At 38.4% G+C, this 19,980-nt stretch overlaps 1 protein-coding gene across 9 annotated transcripts in view; it reads left to right on the top strand.

The window, feature by feature from the left end:
• The window catches only part of lyst (lysosomal trafficking regulator), an 86,677-nt gene that overhangs the window by 45,433 nt on the left and 21,264 nt on the right, over window positions 1-19,980 (top strand). For 6 of the 9 annotated variants that reach the window (XM_028006031.1, XM_028006030.1, XM_028006035.1 and 3 more), the window contains 18 exons: window positions 635-791; window positions 4,361-4,575; window positions 4,660-4,726; window positions 5,911-6,020; window positions 7,544-7,907; window positions 7,976-8,132; window positions 9,167-9,340; window positions 9,607-9,767; window positions 10,444-10,634; window positions 11,014-11,259; window positions 12,227-12,400; window positions 13,546-13,695; window positions 15,207-15,344; window positions 15,426-15,624; window positions 16,362-16,490; window positions 17,183-17,798; window positions 17,865-18,045; window positions 19,021-19,190. In XM_028006031.1, coding sequence (XP_027861832.1) covers window positions 635-791; window positions 4,361-4,575; window positions 4,660-4,726; window positions 5,911-6,020; window positions 7,544-7,907; window positions 7,976-8,132; window positions 9,167-9,340; window positions 9,607-9,767; window positions 10,444-10,634; window positions 11,014-11,259; window positions 12,227-12,400; window positions 13,546-13,695; window positions 15,207-15,344; window positions 15,426-15,624; window positions 16,362-16,490; window positions 17,183-17,798; window positions 17,865-18,045; window positions 19,021-19,190 — 3,599 coding nt within the window. The remainder of the gene's footprint in view (window positions 1-634; window positions 792-4,360; window positions 4,576-4,659; window positions 4,727-5,910; window positions 6,021-7,543; window positions 7,908-7,975; window positions 8,133-9,166; window positions 9,341-9,606; window positions 9,768-10,443; window positions 10,635-11,013; window positions 11,260-12,226; window positions 12,401-13,545; window positions 13,696-15,206; window positions 15,345-15,425; window positions 15,625-16,361; window positions 16,491-17,182; window positions 17,799-17,864; window positions 18,046-19,020; window positions 19,191-19,980) is intronic. The other 3 variants (XM_028006032.1, XM_028006034.1, XM_028006033.1) reach the window with 3 other exon arrangements.

Raw genomic sequence — 19,980 nt, 5'->3', positions numbered from 1 at the left:
TGTATAAATACTTTTCTAAAACACTTTAACTGCATTGTTTCTGTAAACTAAAAGTATTGGATGAGAATATATCTTATCCATCTTTTTTTTTTTTGCTCAGATTTATTGTTTTTCTAAGAGATTAGTACTTTCTCTGTAGACCCAGCAGAGTGTGATGTTTACTTAAGAATTACCCAATTTGCAAAGCTCTAAAATTAGTGTTTCGCAACAGAAGGTGTCGCATTTTTTGAGACAATTACCTACACGTCACAGTTAAAGGTATGGTTTCTCACATCTTGGTGGTGTCAGAATAATTCCTCCTTGTCTGCATTATTGTTGGGAGTTTTCTGATGTGTGCATACTATAACCAACTGTGCACAACAAGGAATTGGGCTGTGTAGATGCAGTTCAAGTCAGCTGATATTTGTCTTATGACCAAAAACTTGTACTTTTTTCCCTCCCTTTTTTCACCACATAAGTGGAAAGACCACTACTTGTCATGCTGGAAATACTTTTGGTCAAGGAGATTTGTTTTTTTTAATCATCAAAGAATTTGGCGATTAATCTTAAATCTTACCACCATTTAAGGTAGCAGGATTGGGGAGGAGGATCTTGGTTTAGTTTCATTTAAGCTTTTTTTTTTTTTTTTTACCAGAAGCTCCAGGTGTTTGCTGAGGGGGCGGCTCCGGCAGGAGATCTGTCTGAGGAGGTGGATGAGGTGCAGAGCTGCAGTGTCCGGCTCCCGGGGGAGGAGGAGGGCTACGACGCTGATAGCGAAAGCAACCCGGAGACCATGAAGCAGCAGGAAGAGGGTAGGTCCACACACAAATGCACACGCAAACTGTGTACACAACTCTTTGTTACTGCAAACCTGAACCGTTTGCTTCAGCTGTACTGTTTCTTGTGGATTACTATTAACGTCATCTGCTCTTTGCGTCTTGTTTTTGTTGCTGAGAAATGTCAGCAGACTTATCTGGCTTGACTAAGAGGTCATGTGCTGGTCTCACCCTCTGACCCTGCTGAAAACTTGCCTCGGGAAAACCTCATTTCTAACTCTAATCAACTCAAAACTGAATGGTTCTGGACTTTTTTTTTCCTTTTCTTTTTTTTTCTTTCGACCCGTTCTGTCGTGTGACAGAGATAAAGCTACATCCTCCTGTGGAGGATATTTAGCAAGAAGAAGTTGATATTTTTATTGCGTATGGATGACAAAGCAGAAAGCAGCCCTGAGCCCGATGCAGGTTAACGAATTGGCCTGATTACACTGGTTTTCTTACTTTAATCTCCTCAGAAAGGACTCATTGTGATAAGTTTTACAACTGGCTGGCAGCGAGATGCTTTGGCCTCATAAGCTGCATCTTGTGACTTGAGGTTCCAATCTGATGGAGGCGCTGGCTTCATGGAAAAACGATTGCATCACCTAAAATAGAGAGCGTTTTAATTTTGAAGAATGAGAAACAAAAACCCATCAGCTCTAACTAATGAATTATCACGTTTTGAACGGTTATGTCTATGAAATGACTATCTCTGTAAAATATTCATCTGGTTTTGAAAATGGTCCCTTTTTTGACCTTTAGTCAGACTAACTACAATCAGATGCATTGTTTTTTCAATCAATGTATCTTTTTCTACTTTACATAAAAAACATATATTGTGCAAAATAGTGATAACTGTGGCCATTGGCTTTAACATCTATAATTTATTTCGTGTCAAATTTATGAGTTTCTGCTTCATATTATTTTTTGGCGTCTTTCTCTTACATTTGTTTTCTTTTTCATACTTATTTTTAAATAAGCCACATACATTGATGTGCCTTATTCAATGTGTAAATGAATTATTATTCAATGTCTAATGTGTAAAGACGACATTACAGACGTCTTTGTAGTTTTATATAAATTTAAAAAATATGTGTCAAAATACTCATTATTGCTTTCCAACGTGTTGAATTCACCTTTCAGCTTAGACTGTATTGTGCTAATCATCAATCTCTCATATACCTAGAGCCATTTTCTTACATTTGTTTTCATAAGATTATTCAATAATTTAAGAAAAACTGTTTTTAAAATCAAAAAAAAAAAAAAAAAAACTTGAGGCACAGACCAAACACATTCAGCAGTGCAACAGAAGAATTAAGGTCAACTTTATTTATACTTATTTTGTGTGTTTTAGTTCCAGCTGCAGGCTTTCAAAACAACTCTTAAATGATTTGCACTGAAGTGTGTCTTTGGATGTGAGATCAAAGCGCCTCGCTCTCTAGAAAAACCATGACTGACGTCTGAGATTCTTCAAAATCTTTCAAGTTTGTAAGGAGACTTTTTCTCTTAATGAGACATTCACACTTATTGAAGTACTTTTGCTTCACATACTGAGCGTAGAGTAAATTTACTGTAACTCAAAACATCTTTTTCTCATCAGCTGTTGAATTTTTTAATTATTTTGAAATTTTAACTTAGGAGATTTTTGTTTTTCGACTTTATTTTGTCAGACGTTTCATAGCTGCTGATTAGATCTGATTTTGAAAAGATTTACTTAAAGCCTTTTTAGGCATTTTTTTAGTAGGTGTTCCAACAAATTCTCTGTTTGTGGCATAAATGCATTTAATCTTTTCTTTTCTTGACTTCTTTTGTGCTGCAAAGTGTTGCATCACTTGTGCAGCATTTTTTTTTTACACAACCTCACTAGAAAGCACCAATAACTTACCCAGTGTAACCAGTATCTCTGAACAAGGAAAAAGAAAAATACACATGGAAATGGACAGAGAATGAGGCATTTTGATTAAAGAGCGTGCAGGTGACAGACGTGTTAGGATATGATATTTACTCGTCTGTCACTGTTACTCCAGCAGTAATGGTGTGACCTTTATTGGGTATTTTATCAGAATGTAAACGTCATTTCATTTTAATGACACGGTTCTTAAAAAACAGTGTCAGACCTTCAGGGGTTTGGGTTAAACTGCTGACAAAAATATGTTTTTCACAACTTAGTTTGTCTTTTTGGTGTTTTTTTTATATTCTGTTTTAAATTGAACAATTAATCAAACTCTCTGTTTTTGAAAATAACATTTTTGGAAGTTGGGATTTTTTTTTCCACCAGTGTACTTAAGTATTTATGTTCCATAGTTCAGTGATGTCAGCACGACCACGGCGGCCATCTTGTTTGGCAGTAATGTTTTACAGGTTCTATCTATTTGGACTTTGAATTCAGGTCTGCAAAAAATATTAGGGCCAGGCTACATTTTCAGAGAAAAAAGTCATAATATTCACACAGCAATAGGGTCAAAAATAATATAAATAAAAAGTTGTGATATTACCATAAAAATATATCTTGTAATGTTAGAATAATACATTTTATGGGAACTCCAACACAAAAAAAGCAAAAAAATAAAATGATACATGATGAGTGTCTTGTGAAGTTGTACTTTAGTAGAAGTTTCACAGATAATACTTAACATTTAATAGAAATACGTAACACATCAACTTCAAATTATTATCTGTAGCAGGAGATTGAAACAATTGTTCAAACTACTGTTTACTTCGAAGAATTAACAAAATGAACTGGTCACGTCAAATCTGTTATATTGAAGCATTTTTCCTCATTTTCAAACATTCTTCTTATAAAAGTTCATCTTTATTCTGCTAATATTATGACTACATTCTCATAAATAATCAGAAATTCTCATAATCTGGCATTAACATGACATCATCCAACTCACAGAAGGGATGACTGAAGCAAAAGCCACATTTTGAAAATATTTTATGTAATTTATTTCTTATTTTAGAAAAAAAAGTGAGAAAAAATTTATTAAAATTGGATATGATACAAAAAAAATCTTAAGTTTTATTTTTTAGCCATATTTCGCAGGCCTAGTTTGTAACATTACATGTAAGCATCATGAATATCTAGAAAAAAGCTTTACTGTCTTAAATTTTCTGCTCTGAGCAGAGAAATTTTGTGTTGTTTACATTCCAATACGTCACAAGCGTTACTCTCTACTTTATACATTCTTCAGGGAAAACTGTTAGACCTTACTGTAAATATACAGAAGACAGTATTTATGTGTTTTTGTGCTAGCAGAGCAGATGCGCGCAGGGGAACGAGCAGCTTCATTAATAAAAGGAGGTTCCAGGCACCGTGTGAGAGGCTGCAGGGCTGCAATCCTGTAAATCATGAGGGGAAACCCAGACTGCTCCAAGGCTGAGCGCAGACCTCCGGCTAATTCATTTCCATGAGATTCCTCCAACATCAGTGGTTGGGAAAGGATGGAGTCTGGAGGCTAATGGTGTTAATGGTGTCAGCTAGTCTGTAGGGCCAATTAATAATCTTTTGGATTGTGTTTTTTTTATTTTTTTTATCTTACCCTGCTGACTGGACATTTTCTCAGTAGGGAAGGTGGAGCCTGCAGTGTTGAATGAGTTTGCGGCAGCGGCGGAGGATGGGCCGGAGCGCGGCGTGCTGCTGTTCCCTGAGATATGCACCATGGAGTTGCGGCTTCTTGCCTCTGGCTCGCCGGACCTGGAGGTTCTCGGTCACGTGTTTCACAGCCTGCTGGGCGCTGTGCATGCCAACCGCCGCAACGCCACCTTGCTCTACGACCAGGTCAGACTGAATACCTCTTCCTCTTTGTGTTGGTGTTCACCGTCTTGCAGGTTTGACGTAACCCTTCACTTTGGTTTCTCACAGGGAGGAGTCAAAACCATCCTTTGTAGCTTTCACAACATCCTCAGTCAAACAGACCTCTCCTTTAAAGGTATGTCATTTATTTTATCCAGCAGAACATTTTGTGAAGCATGTCTAAAAGTTCATATTTTTACAGACATGACGTTTTAACTTCACCCCCAGAGTTCAAGCATAATATTTTGCTTAGATACTTGGCTAAATCTGTACCCAAAATAAGTAGAGTTGGACTTATTTTGCAATTTCTAATTGTTTATTTAAGATTTACTTCAGTGTCTGTTATTTCTCCTTAATAACCAGCCATTGCAAAAGTATTCTTACTTTGACACATCACTAGAGAATGACCTAGTTTTAGTTGGATATATTGTTTCTATCTCCAAACTGTGCTGCTGGAAAGGCATGAAAACTTGCGTTGGTAAGTGCTTGATATGTGTATCAACCACTTATCAAGCACTTACTTATCAAACGTGTATAAGTGCTTGATACACGTTTGATAAGTGCTCAAACTCAATCTAGCTGAGTTTGAGATATTTTGCAGAAAACAAAAGTCAAAAAGTGATCAAAAAATATATGCAAAGCCCTAAAGACCTGGAGCAAATTGTGGTTCTAAAAAATACTGATGAAGACGGATAAATGTACAGCTCTGGAAAAAATTAAGAGACCACATAAAATGATCAGTTTTTCTGATTTTACTTTTTATAGGTATATGTTTGAATAAGATGAACATTGTTCTTTTATTCTATGAACTACTGAAACCATGTCTCCGAAATTTGTTATCTATTTGCAGAAAATGAGAAATGGTCAAAATAACGAAAAGATGCAGTGGTTTCAGGCCTCAAATAATGCAAAGAAGTTTATATTAATTTAGAAACAACAATACAAATGTTTTAACTCAGAAATCAATATTTGGTGGAATAACCAGGAGGTTTTCAATGAGGTTCAGCTGTGAAAACTCCTAATTGTTTCCACAGCTGTATTTCCTGCCTCACTTTTCAGATCTTTATTCGTGAGAACCATCTGTCTGTGTCCTTCTACTTTATAGTAAGGTTCTACACTGTGTTGGTCTATCACATGAAACAGCAATAAAATATACAGAAGTTTGTGGTTGCAGCCGGACATGATGTGAAAAACTTAAAGAGGTGTAAATACTTTTGCAAGTCAAGTTTGACAATAAAACTGACACGATTAAGTGTTCTTGTCTTGGTAGATTGAATTGAAACTGTTTATATATTCCTGTTCTTTATCGCTGGTGTTTAGATTGCCAGATGGTGCTGGTGGAACTGCTGGTTGCCATGGTGAGCCAGCGCATTACGGCAGAGGAGCTGGCCCTATTGATCCGCCTCTTCCTGGAGAAAACCCCACCTACAGTAAATACCGTTCCGTCACTCAGCACTGTACTGTTTGCTTACATGCAGCCAGCTTGTGATCACAGTCTGCAAGTTCGGTTTATTTATATAAACTAGAGTTTCTGCGTAAGACGCGCTTCCTGTCACTGCCTTCGCACTTCATGGTTCTTTGAAATTCATCAACACATACTAAGCCCTGGAGCCCTCTTCACATCACACACAGTTAACACCAAAGTGTGCGGAAGAGATGTGACACTGCATCTTATTAGCACAAGTATGTTTGGTTGGAAGATTGCAGGAGAGAGCTGTTCATAGCCTCAGTTTAAGTGAAACGTTTATTTTTACCAACCAGGAAATATTCTCAGTGCTTCTTTCATTATTAAGCTACGCCAAACGGAGGTTTATAAACCGAAAATTAATCTGAATGATTTATCTTTTTTCCCATTTTTAAAAAAAACCCCTCACATATATTTAAAAAAATTAGAAGGTTTTAAGATTATTACTAACACACTTTTAATCATTAATTAAAAAAAAAAAACAACAGCTAATGAACAATTAAATCAAAATCACTTTATTGCCTTTACCAGTAAACAAGTTCACAGAGTAGGAAATGTATCTGATGTAATGGTGCATATGCTACAAGAAAAAAAAAATTATTTAAAAAATGAAAATATGTTTATTCGAGCTAAAATGTAGTAACCAATGATGCTAAACTACTATACTGCCTGTTCTCTGCACACTACTTCTGAACAAGTTTTATGAATACAAAATTAAATGTTGGGACTTATCTATCAGGATTCAGAGGACAGAGGTTTTATGACCTAATTTAGAGTTTGAATACATATGTTAACATAAGGGGGTGAAAAAAAAGGGGGAATGTTTTGGAAGCTTGTGGGAGGTTTTTTTGGGGAATTATGTTGGACTTAAGGTCCAACATGGTTGAATGTAAGAGACTTGCACAGCCAAACACAGCATATAAACACACAAAACAAACATTTATTAATATCAAATCTGAGAGGGTTATCAGTATTGACTCTAACCCTGTTGAGAATGGCTTTTCTTGTTGCTTTTGCTGGTTCTTGTTACTCAGAGCTTGGCTCAAACTCCTTTCTGGTTGAAGAGCCATCACGAAGGACAGAACATCCAATCAGAGGCATAAAAACTATGTCACTGTGTGGAGTTGATTAAAGCATGGATTCTTGTATTTTTAAATGGAGAGTATTTTATTATGTAAAATCAATTTTTTTTAGCACCCTCGATTATTGTATTATTCTACTGAAATGACAGGTTCCAGGTGACAAATAACAACAAGCAAAAGATGAAATCTTTTTTGGGTGTAACAACGTTTAAAGTTACAAAAATATTAATATTCAGAGATGCCTGGGTGTCGCCTGTGGGAAATAGGAGCTTATTTTAGCAAGACCTAAGAGTCTGGCATTTGCTGTTTAAAGTGGCTTGGAGCAAAGAAGCTAATAAAGATAAAAGGTCAAATCTGAGATGTTTGTGTGCTCTTATCCCAACCTTTTAATTTTCTTTGTTTACAGGCTATTTTACTGAAGGGTATCCTACAAATTGTCGAAGCCAACATGAAGATGGAGCCTCTTCACTTCCTGACGTTTCCGATACTCCACGGGGTTTCTACACCCGGAGGCTCATCTCCTGGCTCCAGGCAGAGCGGCGCTGCCGGAGGCAAAGCCGTCAGCCTGCTCTGGAAGGGGAAACTTTCTCCTGGTCGCCGGGAGGGGGAACCAGAGCACCGACCGAGCCACCTATGGTCCTCACCCTGGCACACAGCCCCTCTCCACCTACCTCTCGTGGGGCAGAACTGCTGGCCCCACATGGCCCCCGGTTTCAGTGCCTCTTTGTGGCTGAGGGTGACGGAGCTGGAGGAGAAGAGCGACGACAAAGGTTGGAATTCTTTAATGCTTGATCTACTTGAAAGATGGACAGTTTATAAGATTTGCTTCATTTTCCAGAAGAAAGTGTCCGTCCTGCATCTGAGATCCATCATGCTTCACTTCAGACTGGAGCAAAGTCAACAGAAGAAAACCTGGTTCATGTTCTCTCCATGGGCTCCAAGGCGCTGATGCTTCAAGTGTGGGCAGACTTCTCCAAAGGCTCTCTCACCTTCAGGTGAGGATGAAGGCTTTATGTGCAGAATAAGTTGCTATTTCTACTTTTTATCGTTATTGATTCCCAAGTGAGTAAAATTCAAAGACAATATATCACAATGCCAACTTTAATGCTGGCATTTGGGCCTCTACTGCCTATAAAAACAGCCAACGTGCTTAAAGAAAACCATCCAGCTGTTTTTTGACAATAACTTCATGTTTTGTGGTGTCTGGAAAATTAGCTAATCAGAAAATCAGCAGGCACTGCCCGTTACCTAGCAACTCCAGCAGAGTTCCGCTCATCACCTAACAACCAAAGCAGAGTTCCAGAACGTTTGGTCAGCTGGTTTTACTACTGTATGCACTGTACAATGGCTCCTGAAAAGGACAAGAGTTTTATTGTTAATTTATCATCCAGAAACAATCTGCTACATTCTTGTTGGTTGTGCAGGAGGCTCTGCTAATGCTGTTTGAATGTAAACGTTGAGTTTGGGGGGCGTGGCCAGCAGCAGCTAATTTCGATTTAAAGTGACAATAGGCCCTAAAGCAGCTGAAAGGAGTTCAAGATAAGCAGAACTGACCAGACTAAAATCTAATTATACAAGAATGATTTTGTGCAAAACATTTTATGAACATGTTTTGTATAGGGCATAAATGTTTCTAACCTGTTCAAGGAAGCATAATAAGTCACCTTCAGTGATATAAGGTTTGTTTGTCCTGTGATAGCCATTTTTATGTTACTTGCTCTTAATAGATATTAGATATTTGTTTGTTTTATAAACTTATATATTACCAAAATACATAAGCTTTGTCTCTTGAAAATAGTAATACTGAGGTATTACCAGTACTTATCTCCTTCCATTAATCTTTAATGATTGGACAGTACCAAAGAACATAATGTTTTACATTTTATCTTATGAGGTTTTTCCATCCAAATTCTTGCCATTGTAGTGATTTATTATATCTCCACTGGTATCTCCATACAGGCTGCTATTTCTAAGGTGTGCTGTTGCCAGGATCTGAACTTTCGTGCATTGTAATTCTTTGCTCTCTCAGGATTTGCATAGACCCGAATGACGACATAAAAGCTGGGCTGTTGACGCAGGCCGAGTCGGGTGAGGGATTGTTCAGACGAGGGCAGTGGCAGCACCTCGGCCTCACGTACAGCCAGCAGCCAGAGGGCAAGAAGAACATTCACGGCCGCGTTGTCGTGTGGGTTTGTGGCATCTGGTAAGAAAACCTGTTGGAAATATGCAGTGTTTTAGCTAAACAATCAATCAGATTAATCCTGGTGATTATTGAAATAATGATCAACTGATTTAGGAATTGATTAATATTTCTAATATTACATAAAACAGACTTAAGTGATGCCGGATTTCAATTTTTTTTAATCCAATTAATCACAAAAATAATGGATTACTAAAGTAATTGTTAGTTGTAGCCATGCCTCTGTCACTTACTAAATATTAAAATTGCTTTTTTATTTGTTTATTAAGGAAATGTGAGGTTTCTCTGGACTACACTCTCCCTCGCAAGTCCAGTTTATCATCTGACAGCAACAAAACTTTCTGCATGTTGGGCCATTGCACGGTTTTGTCAGAGGAGCTGGGGAAGGAGGCGGGATGCTGGAGCATGGGCACTGTGCTTCTCTTTAATGGTAGGACTCCTGTTATATTTACAGCGCCTTCCCTCTATCAGGGATTGAGCTCTATAAGAATATCAACACTGAGTTATCAACTCTCGGCCCTTCACTGGACACTTCAGGAGGTTTTTTTCCTCACCGTCTTTACACTGTTAACTGCTCAGCTGGATTAACACTGAGATTAAATTAAACACGGGTTGACATTCAAGGTTGCACTGGGTTTTATTTCGACATACCAGAGTAAAGGGACCCTCACCTCATCACAATTATACCCTATTTTGGGTTGATCCACCAAAAACAATCCCAAGAAAATACATAAAAGTTTGTGGTTGTAATTTGACATTAAGGTGTCATATCTCAATGAAATTATATACCCATGTTAGTTTATGTCCTAATTCATAAACTCTTTAAACTTCATCACTTTAAAGTCAGACCTCACTGCTCACTCTAGTGGTAGAGCCAATCTGCTATATCCTGACAAAGGATTCACATTAAAGAACGAGACTGAAGTCGCCTAAAAACTGATGTTTTTATGCAAACTCTACCTCTCCAGCATTGATTGAATTTAGTTTGGGAAGCACTTTCTTTGTGAGAAAAATAATAAGCAAGATCTTAAAAACATAAGGTGCACCTGATTTCCCAAAACAGAGATAAAGATTCACTCTTTTTGTCTTGTACTTGCCTCTGTCAGGGTCGAGGATAGGATCTGAGGAGGCCTTCTTCCTCTATTCCAGTGGACCAGACCTCACGTCAATCATGCCCTGCAAATACGGCAAGTCGAGTGGCTCAATCTCCAAGTTCGTATCTCTGGAAGGCCTCAGGTGTGAACACGTCAGAGAGATCCTGATGAAGAACAAGGACATTGACACAACAGCACTGGTTGTAAGTAAAACATTTGGTGATGCATAGTGTGTTCAATGCTGTCACTTTTATTCATGCCAGATGTAAAATCATCTTTTTTTTTAAGAAGTGCTAGTGAAATGTTTCCTTTTGATATTCTGAGATCAGTAAAAACACACGGCAGGAAGTAATTTTCACCCACATGGAAAAAATTATTACAGTTACGCTGCAGCTATTTAAGTGAGACTGAACATTAAATATTAATAGATTAGTTAATAGCTGTGCAGATTGTAATGGCAAGTGTAAAAGCTCCCATAGCTGACTTTGTAGTTGGGATCTTAACTAATACAAAGCAGATCAAATATCAGAAGTTCCCCAAGCAGAAGAGATAATTATGATGGCATTTTCTGTTTCTTTACAGGAGAGCTTGGCGATAGTTTACACCCCCAGCAGTCCAAGAGTCTACACCATATACGAGCCTGTGATCAGGCTGAAAGGTCAGGCCAAGACAGTCGTCACCCAGCGGCCCTTCAGCTCCAAAGAGGTGCAGAGCATCTCACTGGACGCAAACGCATTTAGATCTCTGCTTCCCGTCGAAACCCACGGCCTGCAGACCGTCCTGCATAAGATCGGAGGGACGGGAAACTTTGTCTTCCTTTTTGCACAGGTAGAGCATCTAATTTATATACATGCAAATACACAAATTAATAATTTAATGTGTTTTAAATTTAGAATTCTATTATTAACCATTCATCACTGGTGTCAAAAGGGATTTTTGGGGACTTTTGCAGTTCAAGAATGGAACAAAATTGGCTTTTCAACGGATGGTGCAGATTATTGACACTGTTATGAAAAAATGCAGCCTTGCTTCTGTCAGAGTCCCCAGGGCAGCTGTGGCTACTAAACAGTAGCTTCATCATCAGTGTGTGAATGAGATGTAAAGGGCATTATAAATAAAATTGATTATTATTATTATAACACAAAGTATTTTTGTGTTTGTTTTAATATCATAGTATGTAACACCCACTCAGTAAATATGGCTAAATACAGAAATGATTTTCAAAGTAACTTTTGTTGTATTTTAAAAGTTTTCATTTATTTCATGGGAGAATAGTCTTAAAAATATTTTTCAAAACAACAAAATAGGTTAACATTTCACCCAAAAAGTAAAAAAAACCAAACATGTTCCATGTATTGTTATTGCTGAGAAGGTAAAGGTAAAAGAATTCACAATTAAATTATTTAGTATTTTAATTTTAACTTGACGATTTTGTTTTTCAAAAAGTTTGAACAATGCTGCCATTATGTATTTGTTCTGCCTATTTATTGTTTTGCATGGTTATTGAACAAAATAAACAAATAATTTGAATTAAGATGACAGAAATATTGTATCAAAATACATTTTCTGCTTTAAATGTATGTTGCATCAACATTGCAGGGCAGCTGGATATTCATTTCATTCTGACAATTTGAATACGTCATCCCAGTTTGCTACTTTTATAGTGTGAAAACATTGTCGGTGTTTTAGCTTGTTATATTTTTGTGCGTCCTTTTTGTTCAAAGTCTAATGTGACCTGGATTTTTTTCTTTTTGTTTTTTTCCTCTCCCTTGTCTCTGGGTTTTGCATCGTCCAGACGGTGGAGCTGAGTGACTGCGAGAATACCCAGGCTCTGGCCCTGCGAGTGCTACTGTCTCTCTGCAAGCACAACCAACACCGCATCCATGAAATGGACTGTTACCATGGTTACTCCATGATCCATCAGGTCCTCATCAAGTCCAAATGCATTGTAGGATATCATATGCTGAAAGTGAGTCACACCTTGAACCCCTTGCTGTTCCTGATCCTCTATGCTGCATCTCTTTTTTGTTTTTTGTTTTTTTTATAAATCTGATCCAGTGCGACAGACCGGTTCCTCTCTGTGCCGGTGTCAGTGACCCCGCTGTTACTTGACCCTCTGGCTGTGTGTGTAATAGAGCCGCGCTGAAACCGACTCCGTCTGGTTTGATGAGACACTGACGTCTGCAGCTCCTCTGATTGCATGTCTCTCTTTAGGGTTTACACATCCTCACATCCTTTATTGAATTTTGATTAGCGATGCCACGTTCTCGTAATTATTACAATTTGAAAGGAAACATGCTGCGCTACTGTTACGATTTATTCTCACCATTTTTTGTTATTCTGGTCAAGCTGTAAATTAAATCTCTTTTATATCTTTTGTTGCAACCCTTCAGCCTCATCATACGGTTTAATTAGTAGTGGGCAGAGGAGGGTAAAGTACTGAAACATATTTTAACTCAAGTAAAAAAAAATTACTCAAGTATTTGATAAAAAGGCAAATCAAATACTGAGTAACTGATCAGATAATCAATCATTTAATGTTTAAAAATTATATTTTCAGATGTACTAAAATATAAAGTTATGTGGAGATTTTGGTATTTTAAAAACCAGAATGATTCATATATGTAACATAATCACAGAATAGCAAAATCAGGCAAAAGAAACATTTTTTAAAAATCTATTTCTTTCAGTATGAAACTTTAACAAAAACTGCAGGTATGGGTTTTTATCTGGTCAATTTTTTATTAAAACAACCTTGCAGTAAGCTTATTTAAGGAAGGGTAGCGAGACTTCATAATAAAATTATTCAAATAAAAGTTAAAAGTACGATGTAGTAAAAATACTTTACACTTGTATTCTTTATTACCTGAGTCTTCCAGAGTCCTAAAGGACTGAAGATTTACGACCACTCCAGTGAGGCTGGTCACAGATCAGACTTTTATCAATCCTGACAAGGCTGCTCGGTGTGTAAATGTCATCCATTCCGATGGAGTCATGAGGTCTTCAATAATTTAATTGGAAATATATTGATTTTCTCCCTGTCTTTGGTTCTTCATCAATCTGTTTCGGTGTGTGCCTGATGAGTCTGAACACTGACGCGTCCCGTCTTTGTAGACTCTGCTGGACGGCTGTTGCAGTGGACCGGTCCTCATCCTGGGGGTCGACGGCCAGTTTCGATTGGACCCAGAGTCTGTGGCTGTGGTTCAGGACATCAGGCTGCTCTCTGACATCCTGCTGGACTGGAAGATTTGGGCCATGGCTGAGGTGAACGCACACATAGACATCAGTTTTGGCCTAAAGTCTAAAACTGATCTTGTCCTTTTTTTAGGTTCCAGGTTTTTAGGTTTTTAGGTTTAGGTTATTTAGATTCCAGAGCAGGGATCTGAAACCTGCACAACTGGCTCTTTGGACCTTCAACAATGGCTCTTAATAACTATGACTAAAAGTGATAATGAACCAACTAATGTTTTTGAAAATAAATATAACAACAATTGCAGGTTTTTAACCATTTTTCTTTTTTTATGCAATATTACACTAAAACTACAAGTAATATGTTTTCTTGTTTGTAAAAAAAAAAGTTCATCCTGTTGTGTATATCGAATAACAAACTCAGGTTTTAGCTACAGTACTTGTTGTTGCAATAATTGCACTGAATTTCCACTCCGAAACTAAAATACCAGTATTATTTGTATACCCATTTTGCTGTTATTTAAAAAAATTGTGCAAATATTAACATCTCATTGAATAAAATGCATCTTCTTTGTGAAAAGTTCAATACTTTTCTTTATTTAAAACTCAAAAATAAAAAGTAGACGTGTCAAACCTTATAAGTCATTCTTATTTTATAGTTCATACATCATTTGTGGTTATAATTAATATTTATTTAGCTGGACAGTGCATAGAGATGACTTGTTGGAATATAAAGGTTGCAGACCTCTTTTCAAGAGAGACACAACATTTTCATTTTGCACTTTTCAAGGTAGTTAGCTCCGTTATGAAACTTTAACAAAAACTGCAGGTGTGTGTCTGTGTCTGGTGAATTTTTGGTTAAAACAAAATTGTTCTACATTCAGTGAAGTTACTCACCGTGCGTAGAATATCCAGAAATTTTACTCAAATAAGAGTAGTGATGAAAAGTGATGAGTAGTAAGAAAATTACTCAAGTAAAAGTAAAAAGTACACCCTTAAAAATACATTTCTGCAGAATGCAGCTGAGGTAAATGTAATTTACTACCCAACTCTGCTAACGTTTAAGACTTTATGCTTGTAGCCTTTATTACCTGAAGCTTTCAGAGTCCTAAAGGACTGAAGATTTATGACCATTGCAGTGAGGCTGGTCACAGATCAGACTTTTATCAATCCTGACAAGGCTGCTTGGTGTGTAAATGTCATCCGCTCAGATGGAGTCATGAGGTCTTCAATAATTTAATTGGAAATATATTGATTTTTCCTCCTGTCTTTGCTTCTGCATCAATCTGTTTTTGTGAAACTAAGTAAATGTAACTTGTTACTACCCAACTCTGCTTATATTTGCACAACACAGAACAATTTTTAATATTTCAGATTCAACATTCAGTGTTTAAAGCTGGTGAATTTCCTCCTTTTTTTGACTATTTATTTAAAATATTTCTATTCGAGACTTATAAAGATGGAGGGTGATTTTTGCCTTCATCATAAGCCCTAAGTTTTGGGTTAAATGCAGATAAATTGTGCCTAATGATAAAATCACATAGTGTTTAAAAGTAACCTAATATTCTTGTTTTATTATTTGTTAGTGTGGCGTGTGGGAAACACTGCTTGCCGCTTTAGAGATCCTCATCAGGATTCATCACCCACATCAGGTCTACAACATCCGCCAGTTCCTGAACGCTGAAGTTGTGCATCGCTTCCTGCTCACCTGCCAGGTGTTACAGGTAATCCTGCCGAATAAAGCAGCTCTAATGTCGCCTCCACTCCCTCTCTTTCGCTGTTACTAAGAATGTGTTTCTGTTAAGGAGCACCGGGACGACCATCTAACGTCCATCCCTCAGGAAGTGTCTTTGTCCTTCATCAAAATCATCCAGGAAGTGCTGGGCTCTCCTCCAGACATGAATTTGCTGAAGCTCATCTGCAACTTTCTACTGGCCGTTCACCCGCCCACCAACACCTACGTCTGTCACACTCCATCCAGCTTCTACTTCTCGCTGCACATCGGTAAGGAAGCGGTCCAGCTGAACACAGCACCTTTAAAGGGGCAGTATCACATAAAATTAACTTTTTTGAGCTTTATATCATGTTATAATCTTGTTCCCTCCTCAAAGACATACCTGGAGTGCTTTGATTCTTTCATGCATGCTTGAGAAATCCTTTAATCTCCATTTCAACCATTCAGCTGTGCAAAACACCTGAGTGGACCTAGCCCCGCCTTCTAGGTGCAGCTCCTCTTCTGAGCTGCAGTTTCTAAGCTTCTGCCTCACGGAGCAGCACTCCTCCGTGACTTTCTCACTCAGCTCCTTCAGACTAGCTAACAGCAATTAGCAACCACCTGGTGAAACATTTACTGAGCTCATTATATCAGCTACTTCTCATATAATGCTAAAAACGTTGCTAAATTGGTTAACTCTGTTCGGCTGAATGTCGGCCACCGTAACTGCACGGCATTTTGCTCTGTCTGAAAAATTCCAACAGTTTCTGAAAGAGGAGACGTTGCGCTTCCCAGCCAATATGGGATTATTATGGTAATTTCACTCCAGCCATTGCAGGAAGCATGTTTTTCTTCGTTTTAGCCTGATGAAACTATCTTTTAATTGACTGCAAATTGTAAATAACTGCTAGAATATTGAAAGAAATGATGTAAAATTGCACTGTATGTCTATAAAACACATGATACTGGCCCTTTAAATCAAAGCCTTAGTGATTTAAAGCTCTGAGCTCTCCTTGATGTTTCTCAGATGGAAAGTTGTACCAGGAAAAGGTGCAGTCCATTATGTACTTGAGACGCTCCAACAGCGGAGGAAGGTCTGCCAGCAGCTCCGTCATGTCTCTCTCCCCGACTGTTTTTGCTGACGGCCCCCATGAAGGTACATGTCAGGTCACCACACTGCTCTACAGCATTAAGTACAAATGATCAGTTTGTCCTACAGCTGGGCAATACATTGATTCTACGATTAATCAAATTTTTATTTTGAAAATATAATTTTTGGAAAATCTGGATTTTGTTCACCAAGGCTCTCCCTGGGTTTCCATCATTCAGAGTGATGTCTGCACTCTGAGCAGGGCGGCCATCTTGTTTGACGGTTGTGTTTTACAGCTTCTGTTCACTTGGATTTGGAAATCAGGTCAACTCTACAACAAAATATAAGAGCCAGTCTAAGACATTTTTCTTTTATAATTGCAAGAATAAAGTTATAATATTAGGAGAATGACGTAAAATGTTATGAGAAGTCCAACATGAAAAATTAACCATACTTTTTTCTCATTAAAACTGCTTTTTTAACCTCATAACTCTCAGACATTCTTGTGGTAAAATAATATCTTTATTCTACAAATATTATGACTAAAATATATTATGACTATATTTTTGTAAACAAACAAAAATTGTTGTAGCTTGATCCTAATACTCCATTGTACAACTCACTGAAGGAATGACAGAAATTAAAACCAAATTGTATGGAAAAGGGATAGGTTTAAATAAGCATGAGCGAAGATTTGACAACTTTTTACTGAAGTCTTGCACAGCAAACCTGAACAGGTGAACTGGTATCATTCCCAGGCCATCTTCTAGCTCCTTCGCCTGAACACGGAGGTGATGATCAGTCTTTACGGCCTCCCAGTGCGGCTCCATCTCCGTACTCCTCGCCTCTGGTGATGCCTTGCGTCGGCCACGGCAGCTCGAGTGACGCGGCCGAGGGCGACAACGTCTCCCTGGCCTCCCAGCAGGCTCTCGGCAGCACGGAGACTCTCAAGAAGGTCGGAGGCGACGAGCAGCTCCTGAGCAGCTGTGAGTCCGCCAAGACGATCTGTGACTCCAAGGACGCGGAGGAGGGCAGAGCGCCACGGACGCCTTCAATCAGCGTGGAGGAGGAGCGGGACGAGGCAGCGGAAGTAGACAGTCCGGTGGAGGGCAGCGTGGGGGGGGTGGAATCAGAGGACTGGGCCAGCGAGGAGGCGCCGCGTCGCCCCGACAGCCTGAAGGGCATCCAGTCCTTCCAGAGGAGCCACAGCAATCTGACCAGTTTGGGTCTAGCCTTTCCGTTCCCTAATGGTTCGCTGGCGGTCGCCCGCTGGCCCAGTGCAGCTGACCGGGCTTCGATGCCTGAAGACTGGGAAAGCTACACGTACTCGCCCGGCTCCGACAGAACGCACAGCAAGGCAGAGGCTAATGACAGGTCAATACAGTAAAAACAACCCTCCTGTTTAATAAAGTCAGTACTATAACAGGTTTTATCTCTCAGGTCCAGTACGGAGGACTGCTTGGTCCTGATCTGCTGCGGACTCTATGATCTCTTGAGGGGCGTCCTGCTGCTGCTGCCTGACCTCATGCTGGAGGAGGTCATGGACAAGCTGATCCAGCCAGAGGCTCTCATCGTATTGGTCAATCATCCCTCACCGCTCATCCAGCAAGGCGTCATGAAGGTGGATCCAAATCTACTTCCTGTTTTTTGGATTATTGTGGTTTAAAGCAAGGATGCACCAATCATCTTTTTTCTACTACCGCTACAGAAACAGATACAGTGAGGTTAGGTATCAGCCAATATCGATCCAATACAGTCCTAAAATGTTTAAATTTTTCTGTTTTGAAACACGGACATAAATGTACTGATTTATATTCGTTAGGTCTGCACCAATACAGCACATTTAAATACACAAATAACGTCACAACTTTGGTCAAACATGTGAAACCAACTTTAATTTGTTCAGTCAGGGCAATTAGGACTACAACAGCTGATGTAAAATAAATAATAAAGAAACTGAAACTGACAAAAACAACAGGTTAACAAGGTCAAACATGTAAGAACAAACTGCAACAAACTTTCTTTCAAATGGTTCAGAAAGTGCGAGACTCCTACCGCCACCAACGTTGTTTAGCTTAGTTTGAGAGATTGAGCGGCTAAAGTCTTTCCTCTGCCTACATCCCCAGAATGCAGTTTGGTTCTGGATCAGAACTTGAATGGCGGTGGCGGGGTAACTGGAGTATAATCCAGTAATAATCCATAATATTTCAAATGAAAGCATCAATCTGAATCAATGAATATTCTACATAATGAATATTATATTTTCTATCAGATGTTTTATTTATTCATATTGATCATGTGTGTATCACAATATATAGTTATTGATTTATTGTTCAGCCATAGTGGAAGGATAATTCATCATTATCCAAACGCTTTTTTAAAATTTATTTATTTTAAATTTCCCACTGAGCCACACCAATGGGACTCTCCTCGCTCATCTTTGTGACTCTACATTGTTGACCGCAGTACAAGACCGTGTAACGCGCTGCCTCCGCGGGAGAGTTTAATCTAAACTTTTTAGATTAATCCCATGTGATATGGTGTTGGCATTGATAGCCATAGTTTAAAGACATTTTTTTCTCTTTATTGCTTCCAGCTCCTAGACGCCTATTTCAGCAGAGCTCTCAAAGAGCAGAAGGAGAAGTTTCTGAAGAACCACGGCTTCTCGCTGCTGGCCAACCAGCTGTACATCCACCAGGGCAGCCAGGGGCTGCTGGAGTGCTTTCTGGAGATGCTGTTTGGGCGCCCCATGGGCCTAGAAGAAGAGTGAGTCAACAGAACCCCTTAGCATGATACTACCACCACCCTGCTTGGTAGGAGCATTTGTTTAAGTTCAAAAGCGTCACCTTTGCTCCTCCAAACACATTTCTTTTTACTATCAAATACCTCAATCATTGTCTTGTCTAACCAGGACTGTTTTCTACAGAAGATGGTTGTGTTGATTGTAACCATGGAAGCACCGATCGACTTTTTTCACTTCCGATACTGATACTGTTATCTGAGGTTTAGTATCGGCCAATATGGAGAAAAAGTGCTGAAATGACTGAAAACAATATTTTTTTAAAACACAAACATAAATGTACTGAATTACAAGTTTATTTGATAACTTTGCACCAGCATTGGTGCTGAAAATATGCTATATTAATAAAATTACCTTACCTTAACTTACCTTAAATACTCCAGTAACTTGGTCAAACATGTAAAACCAGCTTTAATTTGTTCAGTCAAGGTAATTAGGAGTATAACAACCCAAATAAATAAGAAATAAACTGCAACAGATTTTCTTGCAATTAGGAATTCTAAATATAATGTAAAATAAATAATAAAGCATAGAATTAGACAGCATAGATCTGCCCTTATGCTTTAGCCACTGATGCCTGATCTAGAATATTTTTCAATATTGGCATAGATACAGAAATTAATATCGGCTGAGTACGTCTCTTATTATAACATCAATAACAACTTTTTTACCCCGTTCTTGCTTTTAAAATGTTTTTTTTTTGTGGAATCATCACTTTAAAAATAATATTGGAAACATGATTATCCACTCAGTCCC

Source organism: Xiphophorus couchianus, chromosome 22 (assembly GCF_001444195.1).
Source record: "Xiphophorus couchianus chromosome 22, X_couchianus-1.0, whole genome shotgun sequence".
Lineage (NCBI taxonomy): Eukaryota > Metazoa > Chordata > Actinopteri > Cyprinodontiformes > Poeciliidae > Xiphophorus > Xiphophorus couchianus.
This window is presented reverse-complemented; position numbering and strand designations above follow the sequence as displayed.